Source organism: Rhinopithecus roxellana, chromosome 3, assembly GCF_007565055.1.
Source record: "Rhinopithecus roxellana isolate Shanxi Qingling chromosome 3, ASM756505v1, whole genome shotgun sequence".
Classification (NCBI taxonomy): domain Eukaryota; kingdom Metazoa; phylum Chordata; class Mammalia; order Primates; family Cercopithecidae; genus Rhinopithecus; species Rhinopithecus roxellana.
The window spans coordinates 150,792,887-150,812,744 of record NC_044551.1 but is presented as its reverse complement, the minus strand read 5'-3'; the positions used below and the strand labels follow the sequence as shown (position 1 = coordinate 150,812,744).

General features: G+C 43.1%; 1 protein-coding gene across 1 annotated transcript in view; it reads left to right on the top strand.

The window, feature by feature from the left end:
- Nucleotides 1–6,218: 6,218 nt before the first annotated feature.
- PPP2CA (protein phosphatase 2 catalytic subunit alpha) overlaps nt 6,219–19,858 on the top strand; it is a 31,973-nt gene continuing 18,333 nt past the window's right edge. Inside the window, exon 1 of the mRNA XM_010359948.2 lies at nt 6,219–7,631. Coding sequence (XP_010358250.1) covers nt 7,530–7,631 — 102 coding nt within the window. The 5' untranslated portion in view covers nt 6,219–7,529. The remainder of the gene's footprint in view (nt 7,632–19,858) is intronic.

The window sequence follows — 19,858 nt, the reverse complement described above, 5'->3', positions numbered from 1 at the left end:
GTGGTGGCGGGCGCCTGTAGTCCCAGCTACTCAGGAGGCTGAGGCGGGAGAATGGCGTGAACCTGGGAGGCGGAGCTTGCAGTGAGCCGAGATCAGGCCGCTGCACTCCAGCCTGGGAGACAGAGCGAGACTCCGTCTCACGGAAAAAAAAAAAAAAAAAGACAAACCAACGTAACAGGGCAACTGAGATTCCCTGATGTGCACAGAGAACATTGAGTCTAGATAAGGCAATTTGTTTTTTTTTTTTTTTTTTGAGACAAAATCTCACTCTGTTGTTGAAGCTGGAGTGCAGTGGCACAATCTCGGCCCACTGCAACCTCCACCTCCAAAATTCAAGCAATTCTCCTGCCTCAGCCTCCCAAGTAGCTGGGACTACAGGCATACACAACCATGCCCAGCTAATTTTTTTGTATTTTTAGTCGAGATGGGGGTTTCACTACGTTGGCCAAGCTGGTCTTGAACTCCTGACTTTGTGATCTACCCGCCTCGGCCTCCCAAAGTGCTGGGATTACAGACAAGAGCCACAGCGCCCGCCAGCAATTTGTTTTTAGGATTTTTGTTTTTTCATTGCTTCCCAGACTGTCTGTGCTCAGCCTGTGGTGGGCTGTGGATGATCTCATTCACAAAAAGGTGGCTTGGAAAGGTGTAGGCCAGGGACCAGCAGCCTTTTTGATTCTGAGTACCAAAAGAGGAACCAAATAGTGCCTATGGGTTGTCCAGCAGACTGGACATGTTGGGGAATAGGAGGGAAAGAAGGAGAGGAAAAAGAAAGTGAGTACATCAGGAGAAAAGAGGGCAAATGAGGATGGTATGGAGAGAAGAGAGTGGAAGAGAGAACAAGTGTATTTAGGGAGTAGAGGGCTTATGTGGTGGGGCTGGGCCACAGGCTGCTCACCAAGTCAGAACCTGTAAGAACATGAGTTATCTGCTCTGTCCTTGGAGATTGCTAGGCATTGGAATTGTCAGGTGGTCAAAGGTTAAGATCTTTCTTTAATGAAAATCACTGTGATCTGATTCTAAAGCCTCTCCGGTAGTTAAGAGTTTGGTACTTCTCCTGAGCTAAAGCCAGACTGAGTTTGCATCCCAGCTCCTTTGTTTACTATTTTACCTTAGACAAGTTACTTAATCCCTCTGTGCCTCAGTTCCATCATCTGTAAAAGGAGGATAATAATAGTACCTACCTCATAAGTTGTGAAGTGTAAATGTATTAATACGTGGAAAACATGACCTGGCGGGGTGGCTCACGCCTGTAATCCCAGCACTGTGAGAGGCCGAGGTGGGTGGATCACTTGAGGTCAGGAGTTCGAGACCAGCCTGGCCAAGATGGTGAAATCCTGTCTCTACTAAAAATACAAAAATTAGCCGGGCATGGTGGTGCACTCCTATAATCCCAGCTACTCAGGAGGCTGAGGCACGAGAATCATTTGAACCCGGGAGGCAGAGGTTGCAGTGAGCTGAGATCACACCACTGCACTCCAGCCTGGGCAATAAGAGCAAGACTCTGTCTCAAAAAAAAAAAAAAAAAAAAAAAGGAAGAATACATGGAAAACACTTAGAAGAGTTTTGACAAACTTTTTTCATTTTTTTTTTTGAGTCAGAGTCTCACTCTGTCAAAAGGCTGGCTGGAGTGCAATGGCACAATCTTGGCTCATTGCAACCTCCGCATCCCGGGGTCAAGTGATTTTCCTGCCTCAGCCTCCTGAGTAGCTGAGATTATAGGCACGTGCCACCAAGTACAGCTAATTTTTGTATTTTCAGTAGAGATGGGGTTTCACCATATTGGCCAGGCTGGTCTTGAACTCCTGACCTCGTGATCTGCCCACCTCAGCCTCCCAAAGTGCTGGGATTACAGGTGTGAACCACCATGCCTAGCCCCCCTGCCTTTTTTTTTTTTTTTTTTTGAGATGGAGTCTTGCTCTGTCACCCAGACTGGAGTGCAGTGGCATGATTTTGGCTCACTGTAACCTCCGCCTCCTGGGTTCAAGCCATTCTCCTGCCTCAGCCTCCTGAGTAGCTGGGGTTACAGGTGCCCACCACCACACCCAGCTAATTTTTGTATTTTTAATAGAGATGAGATTTCACCACGTTGGCCAGGCTCGTCTCAAATTTCTGACCTCAGGTGATCCACCCGCCTTGGCCTCCCTAAGTGTTGGGATTGCAAGTATGAGCCATCGTGCCTGGCCATTTTCTTTCATAATGATAAAAGCATTATGTATTCATTACAGAAAAATCAAGTTAGCAAAAAGAAGAAACACACAACAATCCTACTCACTGGAAGTAGCCACCATTAATACTTCACTGTGTGGCTTTCTAAAGTTTCTTCTAAACATATATTTACAATATATGTTAATGAAATTGGGGTTATATCACACATACTGTTTTATAAGGTATTTTTAATACTTAATATGTTACGAATAACGTTATATATCAAACATACTTCCACGATACTGTTTTTCATAGCTACAGAGTTGGTGACAGTATTATTAAGGTTTTCTCAACCTTCTGGAGTGATGAACTTTGCCTTCCATTTCAGAGTTTTGTTTTTTTTTCCTGTAACAGAAAAATGTCTCCTTTTGTACTGAGAATACTATCCAGGCATCAGGGGCATTACCAGGGGACATGGTCATTTCTCTCTTTTTTCTTTAGCCAGACAGTAGAAGCTGGGGGAAAGGGCAGTATATCTGTGGCAAAGTTCCTGGTCACAAAAGTTTGGCTACATTTATAAAATTCTAATTCCAGGTGAAAGGGGAATATAAACTTAATTTTTCTGAAAACTACAAAGAACAGAGACAGATGCCAATGAGTTGCAGGCATCATTGTGTAAACTGAGTGCAGAAATCGTCTGGTAGCTGGGCAGGCGTCGTTGGCCAGAGCATGGCAGGTTTTCCATGGCCAAAGCCACTGAAATTTTGACTGCTCAGGACTTCATTTTGGGGCTTCTGGGGCATAAAAGGCCTTGGTACAAAGAGCATGTTATCCTTTTCAACTATGGCACCCTTTTCAGATGTAAGATTCTGAGTTGACAGGAGCATGAGACCGATTGTATTAATTCTTGGATTTAGTCCTAAGTAACTTTTTCTCTATGTAACAAGTCTGAATAGATGGCAAGGCAAGAGAGGAGTTATTCTGTTTATTTCATCTCTACCTCTCCTTGAATTTCTTCCCCCCATCCCCACTTCATCAAATGGCTTTGTGTTTACATGATGTTTTTATTTTATTTATTTATTTATTTTGAGACAGAGTGTCACTCTGTCACCCAAGCTGGAATGCAGTGACATGATCTTGGCTCACTGCAACCTCTGCCTCCCAGGTTCCAGCAAGTCTCCTGCCTCAGCCTCCCGAGTAGCTGGGGATTACAGGCACCCACCATGACACCTGGCTAATTTTTGTATTTTTAGTGGAGACAGGGTTTCACCATGTTGGCCAGGCTAGTCTTGAACTCCTGACCTTCAGTGATCCACCCACCTCAGCCTCCCAAAGTGCTGGGATTACAGGCCACTGGGCGCGGCCTACATGATATCTTTGATACCTCTATTTCTGTTTCCAAACACCACAATGTATTTCACTGCAGATATGAGGGACTCCAACTGGCATTAGAGGGTATGTATTTAAAATCTGAGCCCACTTAGATATTATAATAAAAATAACATCTACCACTTATTGTACATTAATTAATACTATTTTGGTGTTATTTATTTATTTATTTTTGAGACAGAGTCCTGCTCTTTCACCCAGGCTGGAGTGCAGTGGCACAATATTGGCTCACTGCAGCCTCCACCTCCCCAGTTCAAGCTATTCTCTTGTCTCAGCCTCCTGAGTAACTGGGATTACAGGCACACACCACCACCCCCAGCTAATTTTTTTGTAGTTTTAGTACAGATGGTGGTTTCGCCAGGTTGGCCAGGCTGGTCTCGAACTTCTGATTTCAGGTGATCCACCTGCCTCAGCCTCCCAAAGTGCTGGGATTACAGACGTGAGCCATCGCACCCAGCCTGGTTTTATTTATTTATAATTTCATTTAATTCTCAGAATAACCTCATTATTTGTCTATTACTTTTATTCCCACTTTATAGACGAGAAAACCAAGACTCAGAAAAGTTAGGTAACTTGCCAAAGTTCACACATGTAGGCAGTTGCAGAACCAGAATTCAAACCCAGTTCCATCTGACTCCAGAGTCGTTTCTGACACTGGTCTACTTTCTGTCTCAGTAAGTTTAGAAGTCAGGGGACTGGAAGGAACAACAACAAAATAAACCTAACTTAATGCCAAGATAATTGCTGACAAGATACATCTCATTCCTACTCCATGTTTAATGTCAATTTGTATATCTTGGGTAAGGGAGCCTATTATAAAGCTACTTGCTCAAGGTTATCCTCCTCCTACCCCGCCCCCATCATCAGATGATTTTTATTTATAGCTATGCTTAAACATCATGGGCAACAATCAGACTTGCTGTATATTGAATTTGCCATCTGAGCAAAGATTCTTTCTCAAAGCATATTTGCTTTATTTACTTTCTGGTGTTTGCCAATAAATTAAAAAGACAATTCTTTTTGGTTTGCTTTAAATTTTTTGTTCCAAATATTCTTCAGCTCTAGAATTTAGTCAGTGAGGTCAAATTAGTCAAGTCCAGATAAGTCAAACTTAATTTTTCTTTTCATGTCCATTAGATATTTTGAGTTCTACAGAATACAGAAACATTCTGGATTTCTTCTAAAGAAAAATATATCCTGATTTAGTTCTGTATTGTTTATGATCATGTATGCTTTACTTCACTGTCTGATGCTAAGAGCTTCCTAGAATTCATTCCTTAAGGAGTTAAGTCATGGCATTTAATTATTTGGCAGGATGTTTTAAGTACATATAATTATTATATCTTCCCTCCATTTTGTGATGGTGGTGAGCCAAGTAATCTGCATCAAGAGAAAATAAATAACACCTACATTAATGCTACCAACAAGGAGCTCACAGTACTTTGGAAAAACTCATTATAATTTTAGCACATAGTGGGTGTTCAATACTTCATCATCTACCAAACTAACATCACCACACCCTTTCCAGGTAAGAGAATCTAGGCAGGCCAGGTGTGGTGGCTCACCCCTGTAATCCCAGCACTTTGGGAGGCCGAGGCAGGCGGATCACCTGAGGTCAGGAGTTTGAGAACAGCCTGACCAACAGGGTGAAACCCTGTCTCTACTAAAAACACAAAAATTAGCCAGGCATGGTGGTGGGCACCTGTAATCCCAGCTACTTGGGAGGCTGAGGCAGGAGATTTGCTTGAACCCGGGAGGCAGAGGTTGCAGTGAGCCGAGATTGTGCCACTGCACTCCAGCCTGGGCAACAAAGTGAGATTCCGGAAAAAAAAAAAAAAAAACAGACAATCTAGGCAAAGGGAAATTATGTTGATTCTATTCCTTAAGTCAGACCTTGGAAGGTCAACTGCACAACTGTGGCTGAGACTTTGTACTTGGGAGTAAGCAGTTTTAAATCCTGACCACTATCTCGGGCAAGTCCCTTCTCTTTTCTGAGTGCCCGTCTGCTTCTTGCCCTATCAGACATTTCTCACATAGGTTCATGGCAATGGTAAAGAATAAGATTAGACAGCACACTGGGTATGGCTTTATAATCACGGGCTTAAGTGATGGTTTTTTCCTTATTCATTCCACTTGGTCTTAACTCTTACCCTTCTATTGTTTGGGGATGTTAACTGCAAAGCAGGGACAGAATTTGGGCTAAAGGGTCTTTTTCCCAATCTGGTAAATTAAGTATGTGGTAAGACTTCTGGAAGAGTAGATCTGAGGTACTTTCTTTTGTGCACACTAATAGGAGGTGTGAAGGGAAAGCAGAATTGCAATTTCCAGCCTAGGGAGGCCAAGCCAGTCGGCCTCGCCAAACAGGTTGTCTTGGATAAAGAAGGATTTTCAGTCCTGCTATTGGCTGATGGGACCTCCCGCCTTCAGAGCCGCAGATTGAGCACTCTCCTCCCAAGCATCGCTGAGCACTTGGGTGTGGAAGGGTTGCCTGATACTGAGGGTGGGGCGCCTGGAAGACAGGCGATCAGGTTCAGCTCTTGCCTTGCCCTTTACGGTTAAATGTTCTTTGGAAAGTTTCTATCTCTCTCAAATCCTGGGGGCATTATGATTTTTCTTCTGCCTATCCCAAACCATCTTCAGCCAGTACTGTTGGGAGAATACAAGCTCCAGGGCAGGGTCCCTGGTCCGTCTGGATGACCCCTCTGGTTCTGGCACATAGCTGGCGTTCTATGGAACCAGGTATTTATGTAAAAGCAGGGACAGTGGAATGTGAAAACGTTTCGCAAACTCCAAAGCGATTCATAACCAGACAGAGGTCCAATCCTAGGGTATACGAGCTCTCTTTTAAGCACGGATCACAGTTGCTTCTAACGCCACCGAGACGCGGTGAGGACAGGTGCATCCATCTTCTCTGGGCTTCCGCTCTTGAAAGTAGGCCAGGGAGCGCAGCGGTTGAGGGTTTCTCATTCCCAGGGGGGAATCAAACTTGGAGGAAAGCAACCACGGGCCAGGAGCTGGGCGCGTGGAAGCGAGCCGCGGTCCCAGGCGCAAAGAAAAGCCCAAACCTCGCCCCCGCCACCGCGCCGGACGAGACACCTAAGTCCGGGGACAGGTATGTGCCGGGGAAGTCAGGTGCACTGCACGGCACACCCCCGGTAGGTACACGCTCCTCCACCTACGAGTGACCTAATTACAAGGTGCCAGCCGCGCCCAGAGGTGGAGGTGGTTAATCCAAGCGGCCACTCGCTGCCCGTTCTTGCCCCCAAAGATGAGGGAAACCCACACGTTTACAGCGCCGCTGCACCCCGGATGAGCAATGGGGTCGCAATTCTCGTTTCCGTGATCGGGATGCCAGGCCCCAGGTGAGGAACTGAGTTCATCACCAGAGCGGCCTTCCCATGGGAACCAGTTCCAGGCCGCCAGTAGCCCCGGTTTCCATCCGATCTGCGCCTGCGCGCGGTCCAAGTCCTCTCCTCTCGGGGCTTAGTGCTAAGGGATTAGTCCAGTTCGTCGCTGTGCGCATTGCGCATGCTCCAGCTCCATCCTTCCCTTCCCCCACCACCCCGCCCTCCGGGAGCCACGCCCAAAAAGTCAAGGCGCCTCAGTTACCAACCGGCTACGTCGCGCCTGCGCTTTGACTGCCAGTTTGCGCCCTAACTCCGGTCGTGCGGCCGCCCGGGGTGGGCTCTGCAGTTGCGCAGCTTGCTCCCCGGCCCTTTTCCCCTCCGCTCCCCTCCGTCTCCTGACGCCGGGCGTGACGTCACCACGCCCGGCGGCCGCCATTACAGAGAGCCGAGCTCTGGAGCCTCAGCGAGCGGAGGAGGAGGCGCAGCGGCCGACGGCCGAGTACTGCGGTGAGAGCCAGCGGGCCAGCGCCAGCCTCAAAAGCCGCCAGAAGTACAGGAGGAACCGGTGGCGGGGTGTGCGTGTGGCCCGTGTGCGGGCGGCGGCGCGGGAGCAGCGCGGAGCGGCAGCCGGCTGGGGCGGGTGGCATCATGGACGAGAAGGTGTTCACCAAGGAGCTGGACCAGTGGATCGAGCAGCTGAACGAGTGCAAGCAGTTGTCCGAGTCCCAGGTCAAGAGCCTCTGCGAGAAGGTGAGCTGTAGTACGGCTGCGGACAGCTGCCGCGGGGCCAAGCCCGCCAAGGAAAAGGCGGCCGTGACGAGGGTGCAACATGGCGGAGGCCGCCGGCCCGGGTCCCCCGAGCCTCCGAGACCGGCGCCCATCCCGGCTGGCGGCGGCTTCCGAGCGACCCGGCGCCCCCTGCCTCCCGCGCAGGGATTGGTTGTCGCTGCCACCGCCGCCTAAAATGGCGCCGTTCACCCGACTCCTGGGTTTTTGAGTCTCCCGGCCTTGGCGCCAGACGAGGTGGCAGGGGGAGCGGAGACCCTGTGGGTCAGCGTCGGGGACGGTTTTGAGGGTGCGCTGGCTTGGATTCTGCTGCTTGGGAATGGAGCCTGGGCCTCTATGGTGGGCTGAGTAAGAGTCTTTCCGCTTGTACCCAGGCCTAGTTAGCTCCAAAGCTGCACAGAGGATCCCCCAAAGGCAGTCTTGTTAGACCATATCCCAGAACATACCTAAAGGTCACACAGCTTTAGTACCCTTTGGTGGCTTGTATTAAACTCACGAAGCGATCTTCTCCAGAAACCAAGGTAAGGGGTGTCTTTAAGAATTTAAAAATTATTCTCTTAACCACATTTCTACGAAGGTCATGGTGGTAGGTATAAGGGAGGAGTTTAACTTATTTTTCATAGTTGGAAGAAATCGGGAATTTGGTGAGTCATACTCCATAAGGAGTTTTTGGATTGGAAATCAAGTGTCAGTTGAATCTATGATTTATATGCTGACTCAAAGCCTTCTCTAAGCTTAACACACTTGGCATTTTGCCATTTATTTTTAAAATGAACAACATAAAATGGAAGAGCGGTAAATTTTGTATCTTTGTTGCAAAAGTTACTTCATAGTATTTTGTGACTGCAGGTAGTAGTAGTAATAACTGTCGACTGAGATTGTATTCCAGACATTGTGCTTAGTGTTTAAATAATGTCTCACACTGAAAATAGAATGTTGTAGTCCACTTAACCCTAAATTTTATATTAGCTAATTCCGTTTTGTTTTCCCCTGGGGATTGGGGAAACAGCTAGCTAATTTAGCTATTAGCTGTGTGTTGTATTTTTAAATTCTTGTAACTCAGTTTTCTAAAGTACACAAAATGCTGATCTCTGCTGTGAACATTTTAACTTCTCTTTTCAAAATTAACTTTGCAGCATGTCGCTTTAGTACGGAATGGTGGAGTATCATATTAGCATTTTGTATTCATGAAAAGAATCAATGGAAAACTATTACCCTGATCTGTTTGTGGTTTGATGTGAAAATTAGGTTCATGAGTTTGATGTATATGTTTTCAAGACAGGCTTTTTTAGAAACCATGTTGTGAACAATTGGAATTTAAGTAAGTCAAATTTAGATTTATTTCTCCCAAGCCTGAACAAAACTACTACTAGTGGATGAGGTGGTACATCATTTGTTGGAGATGGCTTTTAATGGTAGCGATGTATTGAATCTCCTGTTTCTTTACCCTCTCGCATCAGATGAGGTTGGTGTTTATTTTGAAGGTTTAAAATTGGCCTTTCAAAATGAATGTATATTGCCAGGTCTTAATTTCTAGGTACTATATATGATGATCTTACCGATTTTTGGAATTCAGTGCATTATATGACTTTTAAGTCAATAGTTGGCCAGTTGACTAGTCTTTTGAAGAAAACATGGAAAGGAGGGAGGTAATGACGTAACTGGAAGACTGGACTGCGAGTTAGATTTGGACATGAGTCCTTCCGCTCCCACTTGAGTAATTGGGACAGACTTTGGGACAGCCACTTAACTTGGTCCTTGTTTTCCTGTCTATAAATTAAAATGTGTTCTGAGATTATACAGTCAATTCCGTTTTAAATTAGTGTGTTTAATATTGAACACCTATTGAATATCCAAGATTGCATACTCTTTTGAGAGAAATGAAAAGCAATGAAGAGTAAGTATGCTTATTGTCAAGGAGTTATAAATCTAGTTGGAAAGAAAAGCATAGTATGAAAAGGTGTGGGAGATGGAGCATGGAAGTAGAGGGTTTGTGCTGGAAACTGTTGTGGAAGATATATACTGGATGCTAAAGTGGGGTGAGTGAAGCTAATGCATCTGATACTGCTTTCCACATCTTTGTAAAACTAAGATGTAGTGAGGTAAATCTCCATTGCTTGCTCTGCTTACGCAAATTTTAGTTCTGAGTGCCAAAAAAGATGGAAATAATATTTGAGAGTAGGTGTTTTATATAAAAGTTTCCATGGAATGGATCCGTTTTGGTGGATATCATTACACAACCTTCATACTGTTTATAACTGGTATTTCAACTTTGAGGATGATATTAAACTTCCAAACTAAATTAATTTGAAGACAGTTTTTTTGAGTATGTGGAATCCATGAACTGATATTTTTTGTACAAGTCTTTCTAATAAAACAAAAGCTGTCTTTCACTGTTAATGTTTGTGTGCCAATGGCATCTCTGGGTGAAAGCTACGTATGTGCTCTTTGGTGTGATTGCCTTCTAAAGAGTAATTTTGAAAATTTGAGGGCTAATTTTTTTCGTTAGTATATAATAATAGTATTTTTTTGAGAAAAAAGATACTTGTTTGATAATAGTTGATAATTTTTTCAATCATAAGAAGGAATGATAATGTAAAAGCCTTCCTTCTACCCACCTAAAGATGCCTGATTTGAAGGGAAAATATTTAAATAGTAAAGATGTATACCATAAGAGGTCATTGTTATTAAAAAATCCTGAGGCCATTATTTTGTTATCCCATCGACAATTAACACTGTTACGTATTCAAAACTGGGAAAATCTAAGTATGCATTTATAGACAAGGGTGAACATGGTTTTTATATTACTGACTAGCTAAAAAGAATTTTAAGATGTGATTAAGGTTTATATAAAAGCCAAGGTTGTTAATGTATCTTATATTTTGTCATATTGAGGATCATAATTTGTTGATAGTTTAATAATTTGGTGTGCAGTTTTGTCTCAGGCTCAGTTCTATAGTCAGCATTACATCCGTATGACTGGCCTGGTATGTTTCAATCTACAGATTGAAAGGACTAAATAGTATCAACTTGTTTTTGCATTGACTACAGTAAACTTTTATCATGTGACTTCAGCCTTGGTTTAGTTTGGGTGTGATTCTTGGCTTTGTGCTTAACAAACGTGTGGAGAACGTTGTTTGATAGCCAGACTTTTTTTTTTTTTTTCCAAAGAAGTTTTTTACCTAGGTATGCTGTTTTCCATTGCTCTGCAGGCACTATAAATAAAGTGCAGTCATTAGTCATTAAAATGTTAGTTTTAACATTTGTTACGTGAGTATGGAAATAACAAACTGCTTGCTTCTAGTTAGATGAGCTGAAAAATATTTGACCAAGGCCGGGCGCAGTGGCTCAAGCCTGTAATCCCAGCACTTTGGGAGGCCGAGACGGGCGGATCACGAGGTCAGGAGATTGAGACCATCCTGGCTAACATGGTGAAACCCCATCTCTACTAAAAAAATACAAAAAACTAGCCGGGCGAGGTGGCGGGCGCTTGTAGTCCCAGCTACCTGGAAGGCTGAGGCAGGAGAATGGCGTAAACCCGGGAGGTGGAGCTTGCAGTGAGCTGAGATCCGGCCACTGCACTCCAGCCTGGGCGACAGAGCCAGAATCCGTCTCAAATATATATATATATATATATATATATATTTGACCAAGATGACATTCTTGTATGAAGTGGGTAATATATTGGTGTATGTGTGTACATTTCATTTTAAAGGCTGTTTGGCTCGTTTACCTAGAAGTGATTTGAATATTGAGGACAAACAGATGGGGGAATCTTGTTACAGAACATTATTTTTATCATACTTTTATAAGATAGTTATTGTTCTCAGTTACAGATACAAACCAAAGACTCAGAAAGGTAAAGTGACTCAACTAAAGGGGCTAAAAGTGAGATTGCCAAGGCTTGTGGATTCTAAGCCTGATGTTCTCGTATTGCTTCACAGATCCCCTTCTCTTTTCAGAGGTAGTGTTAATAGTGAAAGATGTAGGTGTGCGGCCAAGCTAAATTGGGAAGTCAACACTTTCGTAAAATGAAACTTTTTTTTTTTTTTTTTTTTTTTTTTATGAGACAAGATCTTACTCTGTCGCCCAGTCTGGAGTACAGTGGTGCAATCTTGGCTCACTGCAACCTCCACCTCCCAGGTTCAAGCAGTTCTCTTGCCTCAGCCTCCCTAGTAGCTGGAATTACAGGCACCCGCCACTGTGCCCAGCTGTTTTGTATTTTTAGTAGAGATGAGAGTTCACCACGTTGGCCAGGCTAGTGTCGAACTCCTGACTAAGTGATCCACCTGCCTCAGCCTCCCAAAGGGCTGGGATTACAGGATTGAGCCAGCAGTCCTGGCCAAAAGATTATTCAAAACATTATTTTTATTTTCATTGCTTGAAAGCTTCCTGTTCATGTTACGTACTGTTGTCCCACTTTGTCCTGGAAAGAGTAATTATTATTCAGTTTTGGATGTGGCTGACAACATTTGCTCCTCAAATAAGATTGGTGAGATGAAAACCCTAGATAATTTCCCTTGTATTCACAGTATAAATCATGATCCAGAGACTGAGCTCTAAAGTATTCTAATAAAGTATAACTGACTCTTTATATTGTTCATTGCAGCTGAAAAATGCCTCTTTTCAGCAGGGCGAGGTGGCTCACACGCCTGTAATCCTAGCACTTTGGGAGGCCGAGGCAGGTGGATCACGAGATCAGACAGTGACCAATCCTGGCTAACATGGTGAAACCCCATCTCTACTTAAAAATACAAAAAATTAGCCGGGCGTGGTGGCACACAACTGTAGTCCCAGCTACTCGGAAGGCTGAGGCAGGAGAATTGCTTGAACCCGGGAGTCAAAGGTTGTAGTGAGCCAAGATTGCGCCACTGCACTCCAGCCTGGGCGACAGAGGGAGACCCCCCCCACACACACATGCAAAAGCCTCTTTTCATTCTCTTAGCTTCCACAGTCAAATGTCATGCATATGTGTGTTTGTTTCATGGTCTCCTAGGCAGGAAGCTGTAATGCAGCTAGTTTGGAGTTGACTTCATGAGGAAACAGAAAAGGTGAACATTCCCACTATTCAGAAACAGGTTCCCCAACCCTCCCTACATTCTCCATTGGGGCCAGAATTGTATGTTTTCACAAAATTGGCAGTAAGGCTAAGTTGAAGCTCGTGTACTGTAGAAAGAATGAAGGACCCTTCAGGAGTATGTGGGATAACATTTGTATTACCAGTCTGGTGTGGCCCTGTTTTATGGCAGCAAATATGTTCCCTATCTCATGGTAAGTCAGGTTTGTCAGAGTTACTTGTGAGATATCCTTTGCTTAGTTTGGAAGGGGTAGGAAAACTAAGAGACTGGGTTTGGTGGGGTCTTATCAGGCTCCTGAGGAGAGAGGCAAAGTTATATGTAACAGGGAGACACTATTTCTCTTTCTACTTTGACCCATTTATCTTATATCATTATCATCCTTGCCTGAAAAAGCTGTCAACCTCTACTCATACACAAGCAGATCTGAATTGGATGAGAACTATGAAGGAGGCAGATTTTTGTTTTTGTGTTTGTGTGGTTTTTGTGTGTGTGTGTGTGTGTGTGTGTGTGTGTTTGAGATAGTCTCACGGTCACCCAGGCTGGAGTGCAGTGGTGTGATCTCGGCTCACTGCAACCTCTGCCTCCCAAGTTCAAGCAGTTCTCCTGCCTCAGCCTCCCAAATAGTTGGGATTATAGGTGTATGCCACCACGCCCAGCTAATTTTTGTATTTTTAGTAGAGAGTCTGGTTTTACCATGTTGGCCTTGCTGGTCTTGAATTCCTTACCTCAAGTGATCCACCCACCTCAGCCTCCCAAAGTGCTGGGATTACAGGCATGAGCTGCTGACACCTGGCCTGTTTTTGTTTTAAATAGGTTTTCTTTTGGCTTCTGGGGCAGAAGTGATAGACCAGGCTGAAGAGAGAGGTGTCTAGTTGTCAGTAAATGATTGGGAGGAGATGGGGTTTGAAAGAATGGTAAAGAACAACCTGAGATTAACTACTTAATTTTTTTTTTCTTTTTTCTTTTTCTTTTTTTGAGACAGCCTCGCTCTGTTGCCCAGGCCGGAGTACAGTTGCATGATCTCGGCTCACTGCAACCTCTGTCTCCCAGTTTCAAGCAGTTCTCCTGCCTCAGCTTCCTGAGTAGCTGGAATTAGAGGCATGTGCCACCATGCCTAGCTAATTTTTGTATTTTTAGTAGAGATGGGGTTTCATCATGTTGGCCAGGCTGGTCTTGAACTGCTGACCTCAAGTAATACGCCCGCCTCAGCCTCCCAGAGTGCTGGAATTACAGGCATGAGTCACTGTGCCCAGCTAACTGCTTAATTTCTTCACAGTGCAGTATTATTGCCTGTTTATTTATTGGTCTGTTGTGGATTGTGGTTTAAAATGGATGAACAAGGCAGTGGTGCAGATATGTGTATATCTGAATCTGGGCAGTTTTTAAACTAAACATGACCAGTTGGCCAGTCCCTCTTGCACCCTGTGTTGCCACTTCTGCCTTAGTTTAGTCATGTAGTTACTACTACAGATGGGGATTTTTACCCTGCTGGTGTTGGGGCTGGAAGAAGGTTGCAAACCTTTGTGCTAGATTGGGACCAGGAGTAGAATGGGAGACAAGCAGTAGCATGTGTTTACCTGGCCAAAGGCATGCCAAATGTAGTTCACAGGAGTTATGGAGTGTCAGTGATGCTATCGTGTGACAGTGTACATTTGTTTTTGGAACCAATATTTAATAAACCCTCATTGATGCATTATTGTCTCTATTGAGCTTTGTCTAAAAAGCACTACCTTATTCTTGTGTATAAGGATTTCTTAGTTTGGTTTTGCTCTAATTAATAGCACAGTTTTGGATTAGTCAGAAGATTGACTTTGTAGTTAATTCTAGATAGGGAATGTTTTAGAATGCTTGTGCCGGCAGTGGTCAAGTAACTTATTTTTCTGCCACTCATCATCTGTAAATGAGCAATAATGCCCACTATCTATTTCTTTTGGCTGGCTTTCCTTAATAAAATAGGCTTAAGGATTGATTTAGGATGGGGTAGAATTGTAGTAATGAAATCAACCTTAAAGACCATCTACGCTGGTGGGGCACAGTGGCTCATGCCTGTAATCCCAGCACTTCGGGAGGCTGCAGCAGGTGGATCACGAGGTCAGGAGATGGAGCCCATCCTGGCTAACACGGTGAAACCCCGTCTCGACTGAAAATAGAAAAAATTTAGCCAGTCCTGGTGGTGGGCGCCTGTAGTCCCAGCTGCTCGGGAGGCTGAGGCAGGAGAATCGCTTGAACCCAGGAGACGGAGGTTGCAGTGAGCCAAGAAACTACATATATAGCAACATTTCTCAGTTGTATAAGTAGATTAAAACTTTTTTTTTTCTATGCAAGAATGATTGGGAATGTTTAATTCATTCACATATGTAGGTTAGTTGGTAAAGATTGAGTTTAGTCTGTTGTGCATATGAGACATAGAGCTTTAAGGATCTTTCCTTTTGGTCAGAGGCAAAGGTGATTATATTGCAGAAACAGACGGGAAAACTCACAAATTTTATATTTTTCTTTTTTTTTTTTTTTTTTTTTGAGAGGGAGTGTCGCTCTATCGCCCAGGCTGGAGTGCAGTGGCGGGATCTCGGCTCACTGCAAGCTCCGCCTCCCGGGTTCAGGCCATTCTCCTGCCTCAGCCTCCCAAGTAGCTGGGACTGTAGGCGCCCGCCACCTCGCCCGGCTAATTTTTTGTATTTTTAGTAGAGACGGGGTTTCACTGTGTTAGCCAGGATGGTCTCGACCTCCTGACCTCGTGATCCGCCCGCCTCGGCCTCCCAAAGTGCTGGGATTACAAGTGTGAGCCACCACGCCCGGCCTATATTTTTCTTTTATTACAATTTTAGAATTATCCCTCATTGCCAACATTGTTCTTTTATTTAGGTCCCAAGCCTTAGAGCCAAACAGAAAATCCTAGTTACTAGAGTATTACCTGGAGGGTTAAACTTTTAAAGTATAACCATACTGATTTTAATCAAAGAAGATTGAAATGTTTCATCAAATATTAGCGGTATCTGTTCAGTGTAATTAATGAAAGACAAGTAGTCATGACATATTGGTCAGTGGTGGACTGCATATGATGGTAGTCCTATAAAATTATAATGGAGCTGAAAAATTCCTATCACCTAGTGACCTTGTAATGTCATAGTGTAACACTTTATGTTGTTTATGTTTAGTTATACAAATACTTCACATTATGTTAACAGTTGCCTACAGCATTCAGTACAGTAAATGCTATACAAGTTTGTAGTCTAGGAGCAATAGGCTATCCAGTAGCCTAGGTTCGTAGTAGTCTATACTGTCTAGATTTGTGTGAGAACACTCTGATGTTCACACAACAACTAAATCATTTGATGTATCCCTGTGGTTAAGCAACACATGATTAGTATGAAGAATGTTTTGATAGTTGAAGGAAAATAACTCAAGACTCATTTGCTTCCAGGGCTAGTAATGTGTTCTACATCATGTATCACCCCACCCCTCAAACTGCTAGCCCTATATACTAACTTACCACAAACCTTGGAATTTTTTGCATCGTTATCAAAATGACATACCAAATCAACCGTTCATCTTGATGTAAAAACAGTATGAGACAAAATGAAATTCTCTTGGAATATTGAAAGAATTTTTTTTGCCTGTGAAGTTAGTAATTTTACTTCTTAAGATTTTTCAAATGATTTCAGTTCTTAAACTGAAAAATAAAATTCAAAAATTAATTGCATTTTTTCCAGTTTTTCTTCTATGTCTTTATATTGGTGGAACTGTCCAGCTATATGGTAAGGATATGAAATGTTAAATTTACTTGAGCTAGAGTTACAATGAACATTAGAATTAATAATCAGACTTTTTTTTTTTTCTTTTTTTGAGAAGGAGTTTTGCTCTTGTTGCCCAGGCTGGAGTGCAATGGCACAATCTTGGCTCACCACAACCTCCACCTCCCAGATCAAGCGATTCTCCTGCCCCAGCCTCCCGGGTAACTGGATTACAGGCATGCACCGTCACGCCCGGCTAATTTTTGTATTATTAGTAGAGACGGGGTTTCTCCGTGTTGGTCAGGCTGGTCTCGAACTCCCGACCTCAGGTGATCCGCCACCTCGGCCTCCCAAAGTGCTGGGATTACAAGTGTGAGCCATCTTGCCCGGCCAGTAATCAGACTTTTAGTAGTAAAATCACTTTCAAAAATGGAGATTCCTTTGTCAAATAGTACTATTAGTAGTACTAAGATTGTAAAGAGGTTATTTGTGTCTGATTTTGAGTTTGATCCTACAGAGAAGACACGTTAGGCCAGCATTGACATTTTCCATCAAAGGCAGAATTGATGATACCAAAACTTGATTTCTGTCTAGGCATGGTGGCTCATACCTGTAATCCCGGTGCTTTGGGAGGCGGAGGCTGGAAGCTCACTGGAGACTAGGAGTTTGAGACCAGCTTGGGCAATGTAGTGAGACTACTGTTTCTAAAAAACAAAAAATAGGTTTCTTTAGTTAAGTATAGATCATTGATCTGTGATGAATCTGAACACTTTTTCCTCAGTATAGATCTTGGGATTCTTCTGTGTTTGACTACCTTCTTTTGAAGGAAACCACCTTTTTTTTTTTTTTTTTTTTTTGTTTTGAGACAGTCTCACACTGTCGCCCAGGCTGCAGTGCAGTGGCACAATCTCAGCCCACTGCAACCTCCGCCTCCTGGGTTCAAGTGATTCTCCGGCTTCAGCCTCCTGAGTAGTTGGCATTATAGGCATGCACTACCATGCCCAGCTAATTTTTGTATTTTTAGTGGGGGGCGGGGGGTTTCGTCATGTTGCCCAGGCTGGTCTCCAACGCCTGACCTCAAGCGATCCACCCACCTTGGCCTCCCAAAGTGTTGGGATTATAGGCATGAGCCACTGTGCCCAGCCGAAACCACTTTTAATATATTATACCTTTAGGATATTAGTTATATCATGATTCCTTTCATGTAACTAACAACAAAAGTGAATATTAACCCCAAATATTGGAACTAGTATTTTGAAGCAAGTTATTTCTTGGTATACTTGAGTGCTAGAATTGGTACTGCTATGTGATTAACTGTTTTTGAGACTAAGAAAACATTTTGCTGGACATCTGATGAAATTATCTTAAAAACAGTGCTTGAGTGTTTTCCCTGGAATATAGTGGCAAGAGTACTCTGTTGTCCATCAGAGCCACTTGCTGCTCTCAGATTGGCCTTGCTGTTGAATGGCATAATATGATTTCGTTGGAGTACCCAAGTCCTAAGACTTGAAGAATAAGGGTTATTATCTCAGTCTCATCTTTTCTCTGAGATAGCATTTGTTCAAGAAATGTTACCTGTTTTCAATGGTGAAGGGAGTGAGAGTCTGTTTAGGAGTTACTGTACACATTAAACATTGGTGACCAGCTTTTAAAGAATTAGAAGCTAGGCCTAGTGACTTACACCTATATCCCACCACCTTGGGAGGCCAAGATAGGAGGATATCTTGAGCCCGGGAGTTCCAGACCGGCCTAGGCAACATAGTGTGAGACCCTGTCTCTACAAAAAAATTTTTACTTTTTAATTTTAATTTTTATTTTTTGAGATGGAGTTTTGCTCTGTCACCCAGGCTGGAGTGCAGCAGCATGATCTTGGCTCACTGCAGCCTCCATCTTCTGGGTTCAAGTTGATTCTCCTGCCTCAGGCTCCTGAGTAGCTGGGACCGTAGGCCAGGGCTACCATGCCCAGAATAATTTAAAGTTAATGTCATAATGTTAACGATGCAGGTTTAAGATGCTGATATAAAAAGAAGCTTGAGTAGTTGCCGTGTAATCTTAGGATTTAAGTATAGATTTTAAAATGAAAAACCCTTAGAAAATGGGGAGATGTGATAACTTTTCTTAACACTTGTAGGAGAAAAATTACAAAGCAAAAATGGGCATAGAAAATTTCTGGCTATATATTTAAAAAATAAGAGAAAATGCCAAAAAGTTACTTAAAATAACAGTTTGAAATAGTTTATACACATACTTAAGAACATCGTCTAGCTCTTAATGATTAGATATTCAAAAATACGCACTGACAACTTATATAAGAGGAGAAATAACTGATGGTAAATAAACATGGGATAAAAAGTTTGTACTCAGAAATGAAAAATGCCAATTAAATTAGTGAGATCACCTTTTATATCCGAAATAACTGAGAATGAGTATATTCTTTCATTTATTTACTGTATAACAAATTGGCATAATTGAGTTTTATAGTACATATGAAACAAAAAAAAAAGTTAATGCTATTTTGCCCCATAATCCCACAATTAAAGCTTTTTGAAAGGAAATAATTCAAATGAGCAATAATACTGTACATGTATAGGTCTATTTAGAAGGGCATTATGTAGTTTTAAAAAAATCACTATAATGTAGAAACTTGAGTTAGTATGAAACATTAGGACACAAAATGAGATGCTGATCAGTTATAAATAAGAGGTCTCTGTGGGTAAAAACTGAAAGGTAATAGAAATAGAGTTCTGGTTGGTAAGAATAAGATAGTTGTATATCTTAAAGCTTTCATTGAAATCTTAACATTTTAATTTTTTTTTTTTTTTTTAGCATTTTTTTGTTTGTTTTGAGAGAGAGTCTTACTGTGTTGCCTAGGCTGGAGTGCAGTGGCATGATCTCAGCTCACTGCAACCTCTGCCTCCTGGGTTCTAGCAATTCTCATGCCACAGCCTCCCAGGTAGCTGAGATTACAGGCCTGTGCCATCTTACCTGGCTGATTTTTGTATTTTTAGTAGAGATGGGGTTTTACCGTGTTGGCCAGGCTGGTCCCAAACTCTTGACCTCAAGTCATCCGCCTGCCTTGGCTCCCAAAAGCATAAGCCACTGTGTCTGGGCTTTTCATTCAGCCTTTTTTTAATGCAAAGAATTGTGACATGGTTGTAATCATTTTGTGCTTTTATTTACTTATTTTAAGATAACATCATCATAGCTCATGGGAACCTTGAACTCCTGGGCCCAAGCGATTTTTCTGCCTCAGCCTTTCTAACAGCTGGGACCACAGAGTGCACCACCATCCCTAGCTAATTTTTATTTTTTGTAGAGACAGGGTCTTGCCACGTTGCCCAGGCTGATCTTGAACTCCTGAGTTCAAACAATCCTCCTACCA